Below are 23,911 nucleotides of genomic sequence, written 5' to 3'. Positions count from 1 at the left end.
ACGGGCCAGGCTGTCTGATAAGATACAAGAGATGTAAAGCTACACCTGCCCTAGGACTGCAACACCAACCACCTGCAGGACCAGTGATGTAAACTCCTGGACTGTCTTATTCAGCTCCGCTGTACTACACAGGGTCACTACTAAGAAGTCCCCACTGAGGGCCTCATGGCCACAGGAAAACCAAAGGAACCGCAACCTCATTGTTGTAGCTGAGAATCACTCTGGCCTGATCTATGCGCAGACTGTAGGCTCATTGGTTCTGTGCAGTGCCATCTATGTTTGGGCTGCTAAGAGAAAATGCAAGACACCTTCACCCCACCCTTTGTATCAAAACAAGCTCCCCGCACCCCTCTCCCCAAGGGAGCCATGGAGGGGGGTGGGGGAAAGATGGTGTGTCCTTGTGGAATGCCAGCTGGAGAGATTAAAGTGCCACTGGGGTTAGACACATGCTGGGATACCAGGCTGTCGCTTCAGACTCCAGTGAGAGACCAGAGAAGTGCTGTTAAAGTAAAACTTTTCCTAGGAAGATGCTGTCTCACAGGGAGTCACCTCGCTGCACATTCACAACTGGAACGTGCCAGGAAACCTCAGCAGGGAGGGCACGAGAAAGGTACACCAGTGGGAGGCCATGGGGAGTGCTGCCCTGCACAGCTGCTGCTCTGGGCAAATGTGTCCCTCATTTCCACAAGGGCTTTTGACCGAGAAGTCAAGAATGCGACATGCCCCAGAATGGGGTGCTCTCGCTTGGGCCCCAGGGTGACGGCATCTGCCCAACACTCATTGCCTTCAGATCTGCCTTTCACCACACTCAGGCCAGGACTCCCATGGCAGCCCCAGATCTCACGCAGAGCTCCCTGACCAGCTCCCTGAGCGCGCTCGCTCCCTGCTCCATGTTTGGCCTCAGCCTGGAAGCACACCTGGGGAGAAAAGTTGAGGAAAATCCTTCCTGCTACTGAGTTACACGAGCCGGACAAACTTGCGGCATTTTAGAGCTTTCTCCTAGCCAGTGCGGTAGAGCTACTGGGCAACCCCCAGCCCTTGCCCGCTCAGGGGCCCAGAGCAAGCAGCCAGCCCCCTCCCAAGGGTCTCAAGGGGCTCCATCCTGCGTGCACATACAGCAAGAGACGGTCCCTGTGCTGAGGAGTGTTCCCTCCAATATTAGGGCAGCCACAAGAGGGAAGAACACGGGCAATGTCTGTAAAATCCTCAGAGTGTCCTATAAAGGAATTAAATACAAATCAAACGCCTCATCTTAAAATAAAATAAAATACAAAAAAAATCACCCTACAGGAGCTGGGTACGATTAGTCAAAAACAAAAGCTAGAAAAATTTCTATACAAATGCAAGGAGTTTAAAAGCAAAATAAGGAGACGTAGAACGTTTGACAGTTGACTGAGGTCCTTGACATCCCAGGCATTAGGGAAACCTGGTGGCACGATAAACATCTATTAAAACAGCCACTGTTTCAGAGAACCGAAGGGTGGCAAGGGTGCCCATGTTTAAGCAGTTCATGGGCTGAGGGAACTAGGGGGATTCCAAAAAGGATGGAGCTCGGCTGTTCTCAGTGGTAGAAGACGACAGAACAAGGAGTCATGGTCTCAAGTTGCAGTGGGGGAGGTCTAGGTTGGATATTAGGAAACACTATTTCACTAGGAGGGTGGTGAAGCCATTCAGTCTTACTCATTGCTTTCGGTCTCCTCAGCAGTTTTTGATCCGTGACCATACTTTGCCTCTCGCCCCGTGATAGAACAGAATAGAATTAACAGGAGGGTAAAATTTTCAAAAGCATCTTAGAATAGACTATCAGGGTTGGACGGGACCTCAGGAGGTCATCTAGTCCAACCCCCTGCTCAAAGCAGGACCAATCCCAACTAAATCATCCCAAGCAGGGCTTTGTCAAGCCGGGCCTTAAAAACCTCTAAGGAAGGAGATTTCATCACCACCCTAGGTAACCATTCCAGGGCTTTACCACCCTCCTAGTGAAATAGTGTTTCCTGATATCCAACCTGGACCTCCCCCACTGCAACTTGAGACCATTACTCCTCGTTCTGTCATCTGCTACCACTGAGAACAGTCTACATCCATCCTCTTTGGAACCCCCCTTCAGGTAATTGAAGGATGCTATCAGATCCCACCCCCCCCATTCTTCTCTTCTGCAGACTAAATAACTCCAGTTCCCTCAGCCTCTCCTCGTAAGTCATGTGCCCCAGCCCCCTAATCATTTTCGTTGCCCTCTGCTGGACTCTTCCAATTTGTCCACATCCTTTCTATAGTGGGAGGCCCCAAACTGGATGCAATACTCCAGAGGTGACCTCACCAGCGCCGAATAGAGGGGAATAATCACTTCCCTCGATCTGCTGGCAATGCTCCTATTAATACAGCCCAATATGCCATTAGCCTTCTTGGCAACAAGGGCACACTGCTGACTCATATCCAGCTTCTTGTCCACTGTAACCCCTAGGTCTTTTTCTGCAGAATCAGAGGGGTTCAGAAAAGAGCACGGAGAAGGACCAGGGTACATGCAGAGATGTGTGTGTTTTTACACAAATATACTGCCCTAAGCTGTTTGCTCACATCAGGCATATACACACGTGTCCACATTTGCTCAGTTTAGCAGGTTTTCCCCTAACTAGCCTCCATGCTGAAACTGGCCTTCACTACCATCCATCAGAAGCAGAGGTCACACCCCAGCTGTAGTGAAAACAAGGAAGACAGATATAATCTGTATCCTGCCCTTTACCCAGACACTCAAGATGGAGTGACAGCCTCATGGCAGCAATCACTGTTACAAACACAGGACTTGGTTTTCATATTAATGAGACGTTCCTGATAGTGCTGGCTAGAACCAGACCATACGAGTAGGAGCTGCAGTTAGCTCCCCACACACAGCTCTGCTGGTGCCCCTCAATCCTGATCCACCACGCACACAGCTTTCCCTCTCTGGGCTCCCCCACACAGCTTTGCCGGTGCCCCTCAATGCAGACCCACAGCCCCCACAGCCATTCCCCTCTCTGGGCTCCCCCACACAGCTCTGCCGGTGCCCCTCAATGCGGACCCACAGCCATTCCCTCTCTGGGCTCCCCCACACAGCTCTGCCGGTGCCCCTCAATGCAGACCCACAGCCCCCACAGCCATTCCCTCTGGGCTCCCCACACACAGCTCTGCCGGTGCCCCTCAATGCAGACCCACAGCCCCCACAGCCATTCCCTCTGGGCTCCCCACACACAGCTCTGCCGGTGCCCCTCAATGCAGACCCACAGCCCCCACAGCCATTCCCCTCTGGGCTCCCCCACACAGCTCTGCCGGTGCCCCTCAATGCGGACCCACAGCCATTCCCTCTCTGGGCTCCCCACACACAGCTCTGCCGGTGCCCCTCAATGCAGACCCACAGCCATTCCCTTTCTGGGCTCCCCCACACAGCTCTGCCGGTGCCCCTCAATGCAGACCCACAGCCATTCCCTCTCTGCCAGGCTCCCCACACACAGCTCTGCCGGTGCCCCTCAATGCAGACCCACAGCCATTCCCTCTGGGCGCCCCCACACAGCTCTGCCGGTGCCCCTCAATGCGGACCCACAGCCATTCCCTCTCTGGGCTCCCCCCACACAGCTCTGCCGGTGCCCCTCAATGCGGACCCACAGCCATTCCCTCTCTGGGCTCCCCACACACAGCTCTGCCGGTGCCCCTCAATGCAGACCCACAGCCCCCACAGCCATTCCCTCTGGGCGCCCCCACACAGCTCTGCCGGTGCCCCTCAATGCGGACCCACAGCCATTCCCTCTCTGGGCTCCCCCACACAGCTCTGCCGGTGCCCCTCAATGCAGACCCACAGCCATTCCCTTTCTGGGCTCCCCACACACAGCTCTGCCGGTGCCCCTCAATGCAGACCCACAGCCCCCACAGCCATTCCCTCTGGGCTCCCCACACACAGCTCTGCCGGTGCCCCACAATGCGGACCCACAGCCCCCACAGCCATTCCCTCTGGGCGCCCCCACACAGCTCTGCCGGTGCCCCTCAATGCGGACCCACAGCCCCCACAGCCATTCCCTCTGGGCTCCCCACACACAGCTCTGCCGGTGCCCCTCAATGCGGACCCACAGCCATTCCCTCTCTGGGCTCCCCACACACAGCTCTGCCGGTGCCCCTCAATGCGGACCCACAGCCATTCCCTCTCTGGGCTCCCCCACACAGCTCTGCCGGTGCCCCTCAATGCGGACCCACAGCCATTCCCTCTCTGGGCTCCCCCACACAGCTCTGCCGGTGCCCCTCAATGCGGACCCACAGCCATTCCCTCTCTGGGCTCTCCACACACAGCTCTGCCGGTGCCCCTCAATGCGGACCCACAGCCATTCCCTCTCTGGGCTCTCCACACACAGCTCTGCCGGTGCCCTTCAATCCACACCTGCAGCCCCCATGCCTATTCCAGCCCTCCACGAGGGAAGCTTATTCAGAGTAAAGACCTCTTTGCCCTCCAAGGAGGGGGATTCTGGGTTCAAAGTCACATGCCATCTCCTCATTCCTCTAAGCTGCTGCGTTGCTGGGGTATCCATTGTTCCAACAGCTTGGCTGGGGCTCTGAAGCCTTTCCCAAGTAAACCTTCACTTTTTAAGAAAGCACGTTACTGGTCCATGATCTCGGAACCAGGCCCGAGGGAGCAGTCTCTCCACGTTGGCAAGGTCAAGCCTCCACTTCACATAGATTCTGTGGCCACCTCTGTCAGCCAAGGAGCAGCCCTCTGCCAGAGCCTGCACAACTCATGCAAGGTTATTCAGAGAGGGGCAAGGTCAAAGGATACTTTAAAGGACACCCTCGCTGCCAGCCGGCTGACACGGCAGCAGAGATTGGAACTAGCAAGCTGGATATAATAGCATTGTGTGAACCAGCCTCCAGACCCCCCAGCCCGGAACACTGCTTCATTCCACCCTGGACACAGACCCTGTTCTCGGTCACTTTTTAACCGGATTATTGCTCCCTGGGGGAGATTCTTCTAGCCGGCTTTACAATATACAGTGAACACACTAACAACTGCCTCCTTACCCAGCCTGGAAAAGCTGTCTTTGGAAATAGCCAGCCAGGACAGTGCTCCATGAGCGCTCCCCCTGTGTGGCGGGAAACCACCAGGCAGACAGCAATGCCCCACCCCCTCACAGCACGAGTTACTGATGTGTTTTACTCCAGGAAGCTGTTTCATTAGCTCCTTCCCTCCCCGAGAGGGCCACATTTACCTTATACAGCGTGTTTCGGATGATTTCGATGTTCATTTCATCAAGGTCCTGCTCGGATATGCAATCCTGGAAGAAGGCAGCTGAAACAGACACAGAAAGCCATGAGCAACATTGCAGGGTGCTCCTGCTGCTTGAGTTGTACACTGTGCTCCTCAGAGAGGGAGTGGAGTGTAAGACCTTGGCATGTAGGAGACCAGGTTTCCAAAGGCACAGCACCCAGCATGACCCTTACGGCTGGATGTTCAGAAGCGCTCGTATTGGGGGCTGAGCTGGGAGTAATCAGGCCTGTATTCTGGTGCCTAGATGGGAGCCACACTCTCCTGAAAAAGACTGGCCGTGACTTTTCTAGTCCCCGAGAGTTCTGGTACCGCATAGCCAGTGAACCACCAGGCGTCCCACAGAGCTCTGCAGGATGGGGCAGGGTCTTAACCAGCAGTTTTATGGTGGTGACAATAGTGCCATTTAGAAATCTAATTTCCTAGGGTGCCTTGAGCTGCAAGGCTATTAGGTCCCAGACTCGGGCGCAAGTCAGACTGCAGTACCAGTTAGCGGCTTGTTTGTTAGGCAGCACTACACTATTCCCCAGGACTGGGCCAGCATCAGACATGGTGGTGAACAAATGCTGAAGTAGACAAAAAGAAGGCATATGCAATCAAGTGGGGCAAGAGGGAAATCCATATGCCTGTAATGGTGATGGGACATTCATGGGGGCAATGGATGTTAAGTTTTTAGGAAGGTAAAGAGTTGGATTAAAGACTCTGGCCTACAAGAATGTTCTACACCGCCTTATTTCTCAGCAAGAGATGGTCATTTTCATTCAGTATAAACCCTGGACACAGAGCCGAGAGATGGATACACTGCACAGCTGGTCAGACTTTTTTAAACAATGCATTTCAGCCTTGGGAATTGGACATCCCACATACGACGCTTTGCAGTACCTTCCGTTACACTTGAGGTCGCTATTTGCGTTAAGGGTCCTGGTTTTCATTCTGCTTCCATCTTGCTGCCCCTTTTATGCTAGGGCTCCCTTTCTGGTTTCCCATGCTGTGTTCCATGCTCAGGGAATGCATATAAATGCTTTGGCTTTGCTGCAGGTGACCCTTCCCTATCTGAACACTCAATACATGAGAGCAAGAGGTGTCGCTATTGGTTCAGTTTTTGTTCAATTTCTTGGCTCCTTGTCTAATGAGTCGTTTTCCCATCGACTATTTCTCTGCCTCATTGTCCCAGGCCGTGTTTGTGGGAAGCACTTTCTTTCCCAGCTAAGAAAATCTAGGCGGCTACCAACTGCATCATCAGGACTCAGTCTGTTGGGGAACTGGATCCTTTCTGGAGCAGCTAGAAGAACTGCTCATGGATCACCCCGTCGATTATGTTCCATTAACTCTGTTTGCCAACACTAGCCCAGGAGGCCTGTGTGCCCAGACAGCCACAGTGCACAGTGGAAGCGTTCGCTCATCTCCTCCCAGACTGCTCCACTGCTGGCCTTAGGTCTTGTCTCTCTCTTGCTGGGATAAGGTACCATTGGGACGAGTTTCAAGTACTTGTTTCACAGTGGGACATAGACAAGTCTGGCTCTGCAGACCACAGCAATTACCAACATTTAACAAAGTTAGTGGCATCTCCCACTTGGAGTTACTTTTCCCCTCTACAGTTACGTCTCACTGCTGGCGAGAGAAGGCTCTGCTGACCATTCTTCCAGCCAAGCCGTGATGCATAACAGTAACGCTTCTGCTAGAGTCCACATTCTACAGGTCGTTATAAGGTAAGTCAGTTTGCCAACCTGAACTCCTAGTTTACAGCACTCATGATTTATGGAGCGACTGCTTGTATTTACTGCCTCTGTCGGTACAAGTAAAGGCAGAGAGCAATGGAAGTGATAGCTATCGGGAAAGATGCCCATAGAAAACTGCCCAGCATACCAACCAAACTGCTCAGTGTTCCAGTGGGAATAGTAAATCTATGCTACAAACTTGCTAAATTAAGTAAAATTACCTCACTCCCTCAGAGGGATTTCAGATTATTTACTAAACTGTCCTGCATTACCTGTGTCAGTCAAGACAACTAGTGTTAAAAGAAGGTTACATTTCTTAACACGCCTCAACCTTCTACCTTCAGGTTTCTGCATAAGACCGTTTGTACAGCAGCTGATGGGGAACTAAGGAGGTCGCTATATGATCATTGAGTTGTAGCTGCACAAGATAGTTCAAGTAACACATACAAGGCAGAAAAACCCGCCAGGCCTGTCTGGGTGGTTAGAACAGTTTGTAGTCCCAGATTCAGAAACACGGGTTTGTGCCCATCCTCGTGCATGAATGGGCAGACCGGGTCCAAGCCCAGCTGAAAGGCACTTTGAATAAACGCTGCTCACCCAGGGGCGTGTCCACCAAGATTGCGTTGTAGAGCTCCGCAGGGGTCTGAGCAATGTTCACAGCTTCCATTTGCTCAAAGCTTCCTAGAGGATGGCACTTGGGCACCAGCTCCGCGATGGAGCGCTGGTGCAGCGTTCCGGTGATCAGCAGGATGACATTATCGATCATGTAGCTGTAACTAGGAGGAACAGGAGAGGGGAACGTGTTACTGATACGGACATGAGGGCAGTAGGGTGGGTGCATGTGTTGGCCCACTGAAGATACATCACAGTCACTGCTGGCTCTTCAGTCCACCTGAAGGCTCTCTAGCAAGTTGCCAGGTGCACCCAGCTCCTCCAGGGAGCAGAGGAGCCTCCTTTCCAACACTCACAGGTCTACCAGCCTGGGGGAGAGGAACCAAGCTTACGCCCAACTTTAAACCACTCCAGCTAGACCCCTGCCAACCACACATCTCTTCCTGCCACTCCTCTCCCTCTCCCAAGCCACTGGGACCCCCTCATGTCACATGCCCCAGTGAAGACTCCTCCGTTTGTGGCTGTACAAAGCATTGCCTCAGCAAGGCCAGCAGGAGCCAGGGGAACTGATGGGGATGAGGATGACAGGTCTTCATCCCTCTGGCTGAGCTCAGCTGCTGCATCTGGGAAAGCACTGTACAGACGCAGTGGGGAGACTGCAGCGTTCCTGCAGCCCTATGCCAAGTCTGGCCGCAGTACCTTGTGAGCACATACGCTGGGCAGCCTTATTAAAAACCCAGTAAGAGGAAAACTGCAGGTTATTAATCACCATCACCTTGCAGCCTTTAGCTCCAGACTGGAGGTTTCCAGAAGACCTGCTCTAGCTCCACTGGAATTTGTGGGTTTGATGGAGAAATCACTGGGTGCGGGTCTGTGGCTGCATTATTACAGAAGCTCAGACTGCATGATCCAAAAGGGCTTTTCGGTCCTCAACCCACGAATCATTTACACTGCAGCAGAGGCCAGAGGCCATACCCCAACAGGGGCTGCCTTGCGCTAGGCACTGTACACACAGATTTTAGCTTGAAAGACAAGACAGCCTGGAGGGGCGGAAGCTGCAGCAATCAGGAAGCAAGGTCAGGGCTTCGAGAGATGCTTTGACTGCCTATACAGAAGGAGACGTGAGATTTAGACACTGCTTGGATGCTGGGCTAGAGGGCGGGAAAAGGCCAGAATGTGGCTTGGTGCTGCCCAGCATGACAGAGGCAGGGAGGGGGAAGGGCTTTGGGGAAGAGCTGCAGCTCAGCTGTGGCCATGTTGCATTTCAGCTGAGAGCTGGAAATACACAAGGAGGTCAGGAAGACAGGCTGAAATTTCAGTTTGAGGGAGACACGTGCAAAGTAGAGGCCGATTGAGAGACAGCAGGAGTCTATCAGCAAACCTTGCTCAGAGACACCCAGGGAGAGTAAGGGAGACGAGGAGGGTGCCAAGCATGGTGCCCTGATGGACCTCAGCGAGCACGGAGGATGATGAGGTCCTGAAGGAGCAATCTGTGAGGTCGGAGGAGAACAGGGACAGGATGGAGCCAAAGGCCGAGGGATCACAAGACTGGGATGGGCATGGTGGAGAGTCTCCAAGGAAGCTGGTAGGTCTAGGAGGAGGAGTACAAGTTTTTGACCGGAAAGAGGCCATCAGAGCCCTTGGCGAGAGCTGTTTTGGGGAAGCAGAGAGGGCAAAAGGCAGAGGGGAGTGGGGCTGTACTGGACTCCTGAGAGTGGGTGTAGGAGGCACGCTGAGCGCGTCCGGAGGTAAGTGGAGAATGGCAATGGAGGCCCAGCCTGGCAGGGAGCAGGGGTCCAGGGCGTTCTCCGGATGGCCGGAGAGTAAATTATTGAGGGGAAGGGACTTGAGGGGAGGGCAGAGATGGGGTGTGAGGAACCAAGCAGGAAGGACATGGCCTGGCTCTGCTCGAGCACTTAGTTCAGCCTGGCTAGGAGAGGCTGGGTGAGTTTTTCAAGGCCTGCTGAAGCTGGGGGCTGCCGTGTCTCAGGGAATAAGCAGAAAGCAAGATCAAGCACCATACCACGTGGGGTGGGTAACTACCCCTCCAATTGCCCTCCACTTCCCCGCGTGCTTCTGCCTCTGCCTTCCCCTTATGACAAAGGACTTTGACAAAGGACGTTAAGATTTGGTTCACTTTACCAAGACTGCACGTTGGCACAACTGCATGGCTTTATTAACAGTCTCCCAGCTCAAAGGCAACCCCTCCCCTGCCTCCACAGCACCCTAGACCAGAGCCCCCCCCCACTGTGGAGATTAGAACATGGTCAAGGCCACCTGAAGGGAAGCCCCCTCCCCCCAACTTGTTTGTAACAGAAGAGCAGCAGACAGAGCTGTAACCCAGGAGCGTGATTAGCACTGGACGAGAGGCCACAAGCCACATCTCAGTGAAACACACAGACCAAGCCCTGGCTGAAGCATGCACTGCTAGGACCAGCGCCATGCAGGGGCTCGACGGCAGCAGTTTCCAGGCTATACTGTCTGTTTACAAACAAATGCAACTTAAGCCAAGATTGCACGCCATGATTTTCAGGAAAAGCCCTGACAGGTCGTCACGTGCCCATCTGTAACGCCCCTACTCTGCAAAGGCTGCATTAGGGCATCACCTACGCACAGCAAGGCAACGCACGCTGAACCTCGCAAGGCATGAGATCCATTCAGCCAGAAGCCTCCTGAGCTTAACCTGCAACTAGGAACAGGCAGGGGAAAGGAAGATAGAGCGCTCTGATGTTGCCAGCACAAGCACCTACCAATTACGTGCTGAACGGCTCTTGACCTGCCCTAGCTCACCTCAAGTCCTGCTGTCATCATGACAAGGGCAGCCTGCAAGGAGTTAGACCCAAGCCATCCACAGACATGGGAACGGTAAGGTAACACTTCTACAGCTACTTGTGAACACAGAAACGGCTCCAGAACCACGCTCTCTGATCCAGCTTTGCTAGAAACAAACGGAGGTTGTGTTCGACACCGACAAGCACCGGGCAATGCAGAGCTGGGCTGATGGGCCATCTTTCACACGCACACACAGGCTCTGCTGGGGGAGGAGCATAAGTGTGAAAGCACACACCTACACTACTTTCCCACTCTCGATTTTGAGCGTCCTGTCACCTGCTCCAGTTTCCTGCACCACCCTCCGACGACAGAAATTCATCACACGACGTTGTACACCAAATCGAGGGCCTCAGACTCACAAGTCTGCCTATTACTACTGGTCCCCAGGCTGACTTCACCTGGGACCAGCTTCGTATGTGCACAGTGTGCATACACAGGTCCCAGGATATGTGCACAGAGCCATAGGTGTGCATGACACGTCACCGAGAGAGAGAGGAGAAAGGTTCCAGGCTGAAGTGCTTATAATCTACGCCCAATACAACAGGACACAGGGCAAGCCCAGGAGATAAGAAGCCGGCTCACGCAAACAAGGCAATGCTCAACATCCAACAGTTCCCATTCACGGCTAGAATATTAGTGCGGATATCAATCCCCTAGGGCGAAACCGGTGCAACAGGAAAAGGAACTGGCCTTTTGTTTGTCTGCAGCTCTCCCGGAGGACCACATAAACCCAGATATGAGAAGACACGTGCTGTAGAGGACCTAACGTAACGGTGCGGAAAAGGCCAACCGTCCAGCAGCAGCTCGAGTACACGCCTTAGCAATAGCGTTGGCTAAATATGAGCTGCAGTTCCACTCTCTAGCAAGCCCGGGCTGTGTTTATGCCAGCTCTCTCTCGCTCGTTCCAGATAAAACAAACCGGAGGCTGAGATCTTCATGTTTCCTGTTCCAGGTGACCATCGAAGTTCTGACTAAACAAGAGAATTAAGCCAGAACACACTGACCGAGTGTTTGGGATGCAGTCAGAAAAGCCCCCCCCAGCCATGCCTGGATGCACCTGCTTTCCGGTGCAGCGGCCTTCTTGTATGCCAGATACAGCACGGGCAGCGAACCAGCAGTACCTCCTTCGCCTCTGCTACGGTCTCTTCTACCAGCCCTACGGGGTTTGGTTGGTTTGATTTATTACAGAGTAGCAGTGATCCCCCAAATGCCCATCGAACGTGGTGTGCCTGTTTATGCACCTCACCTCCCTCCCCACAACTTCCTCGGGGCCTTGAGTGCTTCAGCACCTGCATACGTGTCATTCTTAGGTCATGCTCAAATCACCTCTTTGGAACGAGAGGCTTTCCAGCAGGCAATGCCACTAGTCTGGTGAGAGCCAGGCACAGGTATAACCAGATTGTCCGAGGTTACAGAATTCCGCAGCGGCTTCACAGAGCTAATCAGTGCTCACACCTCCACGCCTAGAAAGGTGCCACCGGAGGATAATCACTTCCCCTGTTTTATTATGTGAAGAACAATGGGAGCAGCATGTTAGTCATATGGGACTGCTTCTTCCAGCACTCCCTTTAACAAGTCAGGTTATGCTGCACCTCTTAAGAGGAACAACAGTTCAGGAACATCAAGGTTCTCAACCAGCAAGGATAATACAGGGGCTTGGAGGGAAGACACCCAATCTTCCCACTTGTGCTGGGAAGTGGGCCACTGGGTTGAGGGATTCCCCAAGAACTGTGACGTGAACCAGGAAAGCCACAGTAGAAGAGGGGGAGGTGGTGACATCTGTTAAGATAGAAAATCGCCCCCAGAGAAATGGTAACAGGCACCAGGAGTTAATTAGGGAGCGTAAAGACTAGTGTAAACACCAAGGAAGCTGTATTGAGAGCTAGCAAAAGAGGTTTAGGGAGACCTAAATAAGAACAGGCAAGCAGCAAGAAACGGGAGAGATTACATTAGACAACAGCTAAACTCTGATGTCACCCTGTAGCGTATTTGGCAATGGTAAATCTGTACAGGGGATAAGGCTGTGGGGGGGGACTGAAGAACAGGAATCAGGACCTGACAAACTCTTCACTTAAATCGCTTCCCTTTCTGAAGTCAGGATCAAACCCTCGCCGAGGGCATAATGAGGTTTCCAGTGGCACAGAACAGGAATCTGCCTGCAGCTGTGAAAGCAGTTGTCAACAGACTAGGAGCTTGGCCAGAGGCACAAAGTTCTGGATATAGAGTCACTGGCACATCCAGAGGAATACACCCCTGTATCTTGCAGCACATAAGATGCCAGCTGTAGATCATCTGCATCCACAGACCTGTAATTAGTCTCTGAACTCAGAAATATTTTCTTGGCAGTCCTTGAGAACAGGTCAGATGTCTAAGATGGAAATTCTCAGCCACCAACGTTAGCAGAACAAGAAAAGGGCCAAAACAGCAGAAACCATGGAGATTCACAACTGGAAGAGCTCTTTCCAGATCCTGCACTTGACATGAGGGAGACCCTTGTTCTTGAAAGAGAGTCTCTTGTTCAGCCCAGCAAACACTCCCCTCCCACCCTCTCCAGCCCCCAGAGTTGTGTGTGTGTGGAGAGAGGAAGCTATGATGCAAGAGGACAGCATATCCGATAGCAAACCACCCAGAGCCTGCTAATGTTTTTGTATAGTAATGTAGGACAAGTCCCTGAGTCACCTTGAATTATACAAAAGATACCAATTAAATTCAGCCCACAAGCGAAAGGTCAATGATGAGATGTTACACACTGAATAATTCAAACAATTCAGGCTCATGGCGCCATGGCACTGTTTCTCTTGCAGGACGGCAGGACCTTTATCACTGTGGCTGGTGTTAACATGAATCCCTTAACACAGGTGCTCGGTGGAAGCCATAGGTTCTAACTGACATTTGTACTTACGGGTTTCAATGCTGCTGCAGTGACATGCGGTTGAAAAGGTGCAGCACCCTAGACATGCTAATGGTTACATACAGTAAACCCGGAGTCCTGGCATGAACTGAAGCATGCATGTCACTGCATGTCAGAGTTCCCTCAGCTTGGTCATCACACATATACAGCGGCTTTTGCCCAAAAACTAAGATGAGCAGAACCTTGCTCCTACAGCCATAAAAACCACAGACCTCTGCCTCCGCCCTTCAGATTTCCCACTGCTGGGCCTTTTATCCTTTGTTGCCATGGCCATTGGAGAGCTGCACAATCACACAGTGGGTACATTTCAGTAATGCATTGAGATGGGTTTTCACCCTTCAGTTACTGATACAGTCGACCAACCCTAACGCCCATCCTGGGAAATTTTTGAACTAGATGAGGTTTTTTTACCCTTTTCTAAATGGTTTGGCATGCACTGGGAGGAAACTGAACATGAAACCCTAAGGAATTTAGGAGTGTCACATGGTCTGACGCTCCCAGCCAGACTTTGAAGCCAGCTATTCGTTCTCCAGCCTTCTTTGCCCCATAACTTTAGAAAAGCGGCAAAGTTGGGAAGGAGAGCAAGAATAAAGTCCAGAGGACCTGTTGCAGACTTACCAGGGATGACGAATTTGATGGGGATGACTAGGTAGGACTAGGACCTAACTTAACCCCCTTCTAGGTCTATAGCAGATTTTGCAAACTAAGAAATCTGCAAGGAGCAGATGTATGCCTGAGGGCAAGAATCAATGTATAAGAACAGCCACACTGGGTCAGACCAATGGTCCCGCTAGCCCAGTATCCCGTCTTCTGACAGTGGCCAATGCCACATGCTTCAAGGAGAATGAACAGAACAGGGCAATTTATCTAGTGATCCATCCTGTCATCTAGTCCCAGGATCTGGCAGTCAAAGGCTTTAGTACACCCAGAGCATGGGTTTGCATCCTTGACCATCCTGGCTAATAGCCTGAACTTATCTAATTCTTTTTTGAAACCCATTATACTTTTGGCCTTGACAACATTCCCTAGCAATGAGTTCCCCAGGTTGTCTGTGCACCATGTGAAGTACCTCTTCCTTATGTATGTTTTAAACCTGCTGCCTGTGAATTTCATTGGCTGACCCCTGGTTCTTTTATTACAAGGGGTAAACAACACTTCCTTATTCACTTTCTTCCTTATTCACTTTCTCCACAACATTCATGATTTATCGACTTCTATCATATCCCCCCTTGGTCATCTCTTTTCCAAGCTGACAAGTCCCTGTCTTTTTTAATCTCGCGTCATATGGAAGCTGTTCCATACCCTTAATCATTTTTGTCATCCTTCTCTGTACTTTTCCCAGTTCTAGTATACCTTTTTTGATATGGGATGACCAGAACTACACCTAGAATTCAAGGTGTGGATGTACCATGGATTTATACAGAGACATTATGACATTTTCTGTCTCATTATCTATCCCTTTCCTAATGGTTCCCAACATGGATAGCTTCTTTTTGGCTGCCGCTGCACACTGAGTAGATGTTTTTAGAGAACTATCCACAATAACTCCAGGATCTTTCTTGAGTTGTAACAGCTAATTTAGATCCCATCATTTTGTATGTGTAGTTGGGATTGTTTTCCAATATGTGTAACTTTGCATTTACCAACACTGAATTTCATCTGTCATTTCCTTGCCCAGTCACCTAGTTTTGTCAGATCCCTCTAACTCTTCGCAGTCTGCTTTGGACTTACCTATCTTGAGTAGTTTTCTACCATCTGCAAACGTTGCCACTTCAATGTTTACCCCTTTTTCCAGATCATTTATGAAGATGTTGAACAGTACTGCTCCCAGTACAGGTCCTTCGGGGACCCCGCTCTTTACCTCTCTCCATTCTGAGAACTGACCATTTATTCCTACTCCTTTCTTCTTATCTTTTAACCAGTTTCTGATCCATGAGAGGACCTTCCCTCTTATCACGACTGCTTACTTTGCTTAAGAGCTTTTGGTGAGAGACCTTGTCAAAGGCTTTCTGAAAGTCCGAGTATACTATATCCACTGGATCACCCTTGTCCACATGTTTGTTGACCCCCTCAAAGAACTCTAATAGATTAGCGAGGCATGATTTCCATCTACAAAAGCCATGTTGACTCTTCTCCAATATATTGTGTTCATCTACACGATTGAGAATTCTGTTCTTTACTACTGTTTCAACCAATTTGCCTGGTACTGAAGTTAGGCTTACTGGCCTGTAATTGCCAGGATCACCTCTGGAGGCTTTCTAAAAAATTGGTATCGTGTTTACTATCTGACAGTCAACTGGTAGAGAGGCTGATTTAAGTAACAGGTTACATACCACAGTTAGTGGTTCTGCGATGTCATATCCGAGTTCCTTCAGAACTCTTGGGTGAATACCATCTGGCAGTCCTGGTGACTTATTACTGTTAAATTTATCAATTTGTACCAAGACCACCTCTACTGACACCTCAATCTGGGACAGTACCTCACCTAGAAAAAACGGCTCAGGTGTGGGCATCTCCCTCACTTCCTCCGCAGCGAAGACAGAAGCAGAGAATTAATTTAGCTTCTTTGCAATGGTCTTGTCTTTGAGGGCTCCTTTAGCACCTTGATCATCCAGTGGCCCCAATGATTTTTTGGCAGACTGCCTGCTTCCCATGTACTCAACTTTTTTTTGCTGTTACTTTGTGTCTTTTGCTAGTTGCTCTTCAAATTCTTTTTTGGCCTGCCTAATTGTACTTTTGCACTTGATTTACCAGAGTTTATGCTCCTGTTTTCCTCAATAGGATTTGATGCCCAGTTTTTAAAAGGATGCCTTTTTGCCTCTAACCACCTTTTACTCAGTCATTTAGTCATGATGGCATATTTTTATTTGGGATATACATTTAATTTAAAAAACATATAATAGAGGCTTAAAAGTTTCCATGCAGCTTGTAGGTATTTCACTCTTGTGACTGTTCCTTTTATTCTCATTTTTGCGTAGTTCCCCCTTTTGAAGTTAAATGCTACTGTAGTGGGCTTCTTTGGTGGTCGTCTCCCCCCAAACAAGAATGTTAAATTTAATTACTTTATGGTTGCTATTACCAAGTGGTACAGCTATCTTCACCTCTTGGACCAGATCCTGTGCTTCGCTTAGGGTTAAATCGAGAATTAAGTCTCCCCCGGAGGTTCCAGGACTAGCTGCTCCAGGAAGCAGTCATTCTTGGTGTCTAGAAATTTTCATCTCTGCATCCTGTCCTTAGGTGACATGTACCCAGTCAATATGGAGATAGCTGACATCACCAATTATTATTGAATTTTCTATTTTTATAGCCTCTCTAATCTCCCTGAGCATTTCACAGTCACTACCACCATCCTGGTCAGATGAATCAGTAGTATATTCCTACTGTTATCCTTTTACTATTCAAAGATGGTATTTTTATCCATAGAGATTCTATGGAACAGTTTGAGTCATTTAAGGGTTTTTTTTTGGGGGGGTTCCCCCTATATTTGACTTTGCTTTCTTTCACATATAGTGCCACTCCCCTACGAGGGTGACCTACTCGGTAATCCAGAGTGCAAATATATCGGAATGACAATGTCCCAAGGACTGTCATTTCCCATGTTTCTGTGATGCTGTTATATCAATATTCTCATTTAATACCAGGCACTCAAGTTCACCCATCTTAGTATTTAGACTTTTAGGATTTATATACAAGCACTTATAAAATGGGTCAATATTCAGTTGTCTGGCAGTGGAGGACACAGAGTAAGGGACAGATGGTTTGGGGAAGCTCGCTGGATGCGGTGAAGACAAGTCGCAGCGGCTCCTAGTCTACGCGAGAAGTTGTAGGGTTTGTAGCAGTGCTCACAAAAGCCACAGATCACAGGGCAGCAGCTCGTTTTTCAGACTCGCAGCCTCACAAACAACTTTGATCATAAGGGGACATATTTTTAAACGTTCTTGGCTGACAAAGCTCTCCTGTTGCAGTGAATGTTGACAGCAGAACACGAACTGGTAAGCCTCATCTCCACTTCACTTTGACCTTCTGGGCAGGCAGCCAAGAATCTACAGGAGCAGAACAAAAATGTATCCGTGTTCCAGCCAAGCAAGCAACTTATCACTTTGGAGAGCCATAGCCAGGAGACCTGGTATGTGGAGTTTCAGGAACCTCAGCTCCTTCACCAAGGTTAGGTCCACCCGAAAAGACCTAGTTAAAAACAAGTAATGCCCAGAAGGAAGGTGGTCCAGCCACATGCAACACTGACTGCAGCTCCCAGTCCAGCAAACACACCCTCTCTCGACATGGCAGACAGACAGACAGCTTGCTAGCCAGCTAAGTAAGCTAACAAACTGCCGTTCTGCCCACTGGAACTGGCCTAGCCAGCCACTGAAATTCTGCGTGTACTGTCACAGCAGTGGCTCAGACTTCTGTGCCCCATTCAACACTGCAGTGTGTACCCCCACCCTCTATCCGTTTGGGTACACAGTATCACTGCAGAGGGAGCATGAAGACCAAATGGCCTTGGAAATCAGCTTCACTTCTGGTTTCAGGGCAATCCCTTAATAAACCCAGGAGTTCTGTCTTGCAGGTTCAACCTATTCTCTGTACACTATCATCTCAACATACACAGAGGAAGCAGCTACCAGGGTGAACTTCAATGCCCCATTACCACCCCCTCCCTTTTCACCCCCATCTCCATCCCTCCCTGCACCAGCAGGGTACAGTCTTGCCCCCCTCTGGTCCAGATGGAATGTTTTTTTCCCCCTCCCTGCATCATGGCTTATGTCGCAACAGCCGCAGCCGTCAGCTGACAGCAGGAATCAAATCTGCTAGAGAGCTCTGTTCACTACCTAGAAGTCACACAAGCAGTGACTGCCATGTTACAGACACAGTACCACCCCTTGGAGGTGGTGTCTGTTTGGCAATGCTCCAGCTCTCCGCTGTCCAGGCTCTGAGGCTCACCCCCCTCCCCCCATCCCAACGCAAAGATGAACTACAGCACAGAGAAGCCAGCAAGTAAGCTTGTAATTTTCACCGGCCATCAGAACCAGTGCATTCCACAACAGACAACTTCCAGCTGAGACCCACTCCTGGCTCCTTTTCTCACATCACATCAACCCATACCTCGCCCGCTCGCTGACAAATGCTGGCCTCTGCTCCAGTGGTAGGCACTGGTTTGTGACAGAGAGCTGCTATTTCCACTAAACTGTGTGCCACACTAGCTAATCCACCAGGAGTGCAACACGGTCATGTTTCAGTCAATTCACAGGCACTAATGCAAATACTGGGACTTATCCCCAGGAGCCATCTGAGGTACTGCCTTTTGGATTGGTGCTGAGTCCCAGCTCCAGTAACCTTGTAACTCTAGAAGATACAAAGAGCACAATAAAATGAGCAAGGTAAATTATGTTGTGGCCAGAGAGGAGAGAGATCCAAAGGGTCCAAGCTGTGTAAACGTGGACAGGAAAACAAATGGTGGGAGAATGCAAGGTAACAGGACTTGGAGAGACCATTGGGGGCACGAAGCTATTAGTTCATGGGAGAAACCTGGAAAGCAGCAATGCTGAATCAGACGTAGGGAAGGGCAGCAGATTAGACAGGCTTGTAATGACATACAGCAGCCGAAGGAAAAGACCTAGTGTGCTTCACAGCAGAAGCAACACATCATGAAAAGGAGAGGATCGTCCTTGTCTTTTGGACTCTGTTGAGACTGCACCTAGTAAACAAAGATGTCAGAGCTCACTAAGTAAGGAGCAAAGCTGTGTGGCTATTGGGCTGAAGAAACTAGCTTAAAGAGTGGAGAGAGGTCCACAACTGGACCTCGGCCAAACAGCAGTTAGGCTGAGAAAAGGAAGAAATAACTGTGTACAAATATTGAAAGATGCAAGTGTCCAAAAGAGAAGGATTATTTGAGATGAGCAGAGTGGTGTAAAGAGATAAAACCAAGCAGAAGAAAATATAGCAACAATCAGAAAAAGCTTTGTAACCAAGGAGTGTATTTGACTGTGCAGTCTCCCAAGTGAACCAGACAGAGCCCCATGGCTTGGGACATTTACAAATGGCCTGGAAAAGGCACTGGAGAACGTAATATTGCACTGGTCCCAGGGAGGAGACTACATGTGACCAAAGACATCCCAGCACTTACTGCTAGGCTTGGCAGAGTTTGATTTATTTTACTTTGATAGATAATATTGATGTTTATTATTAAGTTCTCAGATTTTTATCTATTTAAATTTTCACCGTAGCAGGAAATGATGGGCGGGTCAGACAAATTTAATGACAGCAGACATTCAAAAAGATTAAAAGATTCAAAAAGCTAAAGTTTGGTAAACATTAAAATCCTGTCAACATCGCATCAAAATATGCAAAGGAAATACCCTTAAGTCAGCAAATCATACCTATTTTTACTATTCATTCACTAGCCCATTTGTCTAAGCCTAAGTCACTGAATTTTGACTAAGTTTGCAAGCAGCTTTTTTCTTACTTCTCCCAAATTTAAAATTCTATTGTCCATGGAAATCTCTTTTTGATGTGTGTACGGTGAAATCAACCCAAAATCTAACCCTTCCAAGCCCACATAGGGCTCAGTCTCAAACTCATCAGGTAATATAGTTTCATCCCCAGTCAGAACAGGCGGATATTTTTTAAACTGCTCCCTGCCCCAGGATACCAGGTAACGTATAAACAACGTTGCAAGTGGCTGCAGAGCATGACTAAGGACAGAACACGGGATGAGTTGCGTGCGTCTCATGAATCTTCTGAGAACCCGGCCACGCGGTACTGGAACAGCTGCCATATTCCTCGGTCCCAAGCACTGTCCTCCAGGAAGGCATGACGAGGACCAACGACAATCCAACAAAAGCTGGAGGCTGTGCTCAACTGGGGCATATGAAGGTTGGGGCTGCTGTTAAGGCACAAGATGCAGTCAGGAGCAGTCTAGAGTCACCTAACTACCAACATCTCCTTGTTGAAGGACACCATGAACAAGTCACTAACCACCTCAGCACTTGGAAGGAGACAAACCTGCCTCACGGGAGTTAGTTTGTTGTCCAGGAGACCTCCAAAATGTGAGTCCGTGACCACCCTAAGCAAGCAATGGAAACCCCAGACCTCCAAACAGACGACTGTACACACGTAGCCTTGTGAGGGAGCTGATCCCACTACTGCACAGTCTGCATGCTGAAGGATGGGAATACTTATCTATTGATAATGACATGTTCACACCGGATCATAAAGCATATGCGCAAGGGTCAGATTGAGACTGACCAAGCAACTCAACTCTCAAACCAGGAAATGCCAGTGTTTTACCCTGCAACCTGAACCTTCGTGTACGATTACATACACACACGCTTCTGGGCATAAAAACCATGACCTCAGAGCCCAAGCTCATGCCTGCAGGTCTGCAAATGATCAGAAATTCCCCACTTTCCAGGGAGAACACCACACCCCAGATGCCGTAGCCCTGGAAATGCCCTAAAGAAGGCTCTGAAGGCATGATGTTTTAGTGTCTAGACAGGCAATTTTAGTGCTTTTATGTGGCTTCCGTATAACCAGCACAGCCGACTCATGGGAACTAAGGTCCTTGGCTCAACAGACAGAGGGATACAACGAAAAGTCACTACAATTACAAGAAAATCCCTCAAACATTTGTACAATAGCTTTCCTGTGGCTGGTACAAGATGGCACGGCATGGGAGAGCTCACTCGGCTTTGCTTTGCGAAGATCCGCACACTCCAGAGTAACGAGACCATCCTAAACTCAGGGCGTGAATTGGGGCCCGGGTGCTTGTGGTGGAAGAAGGGCAGGGGCGTATCTGGCAGTATGGCACACTACCACTTCTTTCAAGCTCCTGCCTAGCACTCCAGAATCAATGCTTTCATTACAAGAGAGATTCCCATAGTGGTTAAACAACGAAGAGCCGGAGATGCTTGCTCGGAGAAGTACAGACACCCCTGTTCACCTCTCTGGGGGCACACTCAGATGCTGAATGAGAATTTAAACAACATTAACCATTTCATTGCTGATCACAACATGACAGAAAAAAAGAAGAGGAGCCCCTCTTCCACTACCTTCCTCTCTTGATCTCTGCGGACACCGCCACCATCCTGCTGTGACTCCGGCTCTCAAGCTGGACATCATCTTCAACTCAGACTGCTTTCGAGGTCCCCACATCCAAGCTGCATTTAAATCTTGCAGATTCTTCCCACATAACATCTGTAAGATCCAGCCTTCTCTTATCCATCCAAGCTCTCAACCTCTCACTTCTCAATTACTGCAACATCTCTAGCCTTGACAAACACCATTGTGCCCTGCTCAGATCCATTCAAAATGCTGCTGCAGTGATCATTTTCCTGGCCCATCACTTTGACCATGTCACCCCTCTCTTTGCATACCCCTCCATTGGTTCCCTCTTCTCTACCGCATCAAACATAAGCTGCTTGTCTTTGATCTCAAGGCCCTTCACAATCTGTCCCCCACGATCATCTCTCCTCCACCGTCAATGTTCATCTCTGATGGCCCATATCACACGTCTCCATCACCCGCTTGTTACAGCTGCAAACAAGCACCATCGTGCTTTCTCCCATGCTGCCCCTAGACCTGGGAGGTGCTCCCGTAAACATCCTTCCTTCCCAGCCCTCCTCGAGTCTCCTTTGCTGTGGCATCTACAAAACCATCACAATGGTTAGGCTGCTGGTGAGAGAGACCATAGCACATCTGACTCCTTGTATTCCATCTGTTGTCTCATCTTACACTCGTCAGCTCCTTGGGGCAGGGACAGTCTTTGTTGTGCTTATACATACAGCACCTAGCTCAATGGGGTCCAGGTTCATGATTGGGGCTGCCAGGCATGACACTAATACACGTGAAGATATGCACAATCTGCTGCTCATTTGTCTGACAGATAAATGGCAGTGGGGAGATATCACCACTTACATATACTTAAGTTCAACCACAAGTGATGGGACTCAACGCAGGCACTGCTGGATGAGTTCTCCAGCTAGCATCAGGCAGGTCAGAAAAGATAATCAGAGTGGTCTCTTCTGGCCTTAAAAAAAAAATCTATTAATTTATTTTCCCCCAGTTAAGGAGGGGAGTTGAGGCCAAAAACCCAGAGAATATGCATATGAACATCTGCAGCTTACTTCAAGAGACCTCTCAGGTGGGTACTGCTTATTTTGGGGTGGCGTTTGTGAGTACTGCTACCTATGCCCCTCATTCTACCCCCGCCCAAATTTACACACTTTTTGGAAAGCAGACCTTTTATACACACATCATGTATCTGCTCCAGAAGTGGTCCAGGCCTAGAATTGCAGGGCAGGTTCCACAAGTCCTCCTTTTCTTTTTACAATCCAAAGGCTCAGTCAATAGCTGGACACATTGAATCCTTTTACACTAGTAAGACAGGCTGGCATGCAAGGGATTCTATAAGTGCTTATCTGTTCTCCCCTTCGCTCTGCAAAATGGCAGCCTTCTGTAGGGCTAGGCTTTTAAAAGGCCAAACACCTGAATTTGCTCTGGCAATATATCAGACTCTCTCCTTTATTTTATATTTAGCCATGCTGCCACACGGTGTGCTCTGAAATCTATTTTCTAGCATATCTGTATATTTTTGGTCTGTGATGGTAGGTACCTACAGAGGCTGGATTTATGGCTTATTACAATAAATCTATAACTCATTAACCCTCTCTTTTTGTTTATGACTGCAGAGGTGTTACCAGGCCACTCTACCTTGAACGGTCCCTTACAATACATGCTAACTACGCATGCTGAACAATCTGACCCACCCTGCATTTTGCTGTGAGTAACTTTCCCAGACCTGAAGAAGAGCTCTGTGTGCATGGGCAGCACACGACTTCTCCCCCCACCTCACCCCCGTTTGGGGAGGCTAGCCCTGCCCACCCCGCCCCCGCACCACCCCTTCTGCCTGAGGCCACACTCCCTTCCCCAGAGGAGTCCTGAGGAGCCCCGGCCTGCCGACTCAAACCACCCCAATCCCCGGCCCACTGGAGGAGCCCCACCGCAGCCCAGCCCCAGGGCCGTGGCGGGGAGCATAAGCAGAGGTTTGGGGAGGCTTAACCTCTCCCAGCCTCTATTACACACAGCCTATACCTGTGTGGCTTGAAAGCTTGTCTCTCTCACTAATAGAAGATATTACCTCACCAACATTCTCTAAGTTACCTGCCCTAAAGTTCCCACCACTGCTACAAATACCTGCCACCCCAGTTAGGAGACACTATTCCCAGGAAGCAGCGTACTGAAATGTAACCATGCATCTGATAAGACATAGCACTGGTATTTCAAAAGGCTCTGCAGAATACAAACAAAGCCTCAAGAGATTTCCAGCCCGCATCTCAATTCACACAGCCCCTCAGCTGGCTCTAGTAATTAGCCTTGTGTCTGGCTGCTCAAAGTGCAGTGACGGCCTGTCCACCTCTCCCTTGCCGGTCGCATTTTACCTCACAGCAGAACACAACACGCAGCACGAACAGGAATATCTGGCTCCCTGAGACACAGCCTAGTCATCATAAGACATCTGCACTGTCCCTTTAATCTGCCCAACAATTGTAAACTCTACAATCC

The 23,911-nt window shown here is 49.7% G+C and overlaps 1 protein-coding gene across 2 annotated transcripts in view; it reads right to left on the bottom strand.

The window, feature by feature from the left end:
• ATP6V0D1 (ATPase H+ transporting V0 subunit d1) overlaps positions 1-23,911 on the bottom strand; it is a 101,708-nt gene that overhangs the window by 6,270 nt on the left and 71,527 nt on the right. For both annotated transcript variants that reach the window (XM_077830978.1, XM_077830979.1), the window contains 2 exons: positions 7,594-7,772; positions 5,223-5,302 (listed from right to left, as the gene is read on the bottom strand). In XM_077830978.1, coding sequence (XP_077687104.1) covers positions 5,223-5,302; positions 7,594-7,772 — 259 coding nt within the window. The remainder of the gene's footprint in view (positions 1-5,222; positions 5,303-7,593; positions 7,773-23,911) is intronic.

Source organism: Eretmochelys imbricata, chromosome 12 (assembly GCF_965152235.1).
Source record: "Eretmochelys imbricata isolate rEreImb1 chromosome 12, rEreImb1.hap1, whole genome shotgun sequence".
Lineage (NCBI taxonomy): Eukaryota > Metazoa > Chordata > Testudines > Cheloniidae > Eretmochelys > Eretmochelys imbricata.
This window is presented reverse-complemented; position numbering and strand designations above follow the sequence as displayed.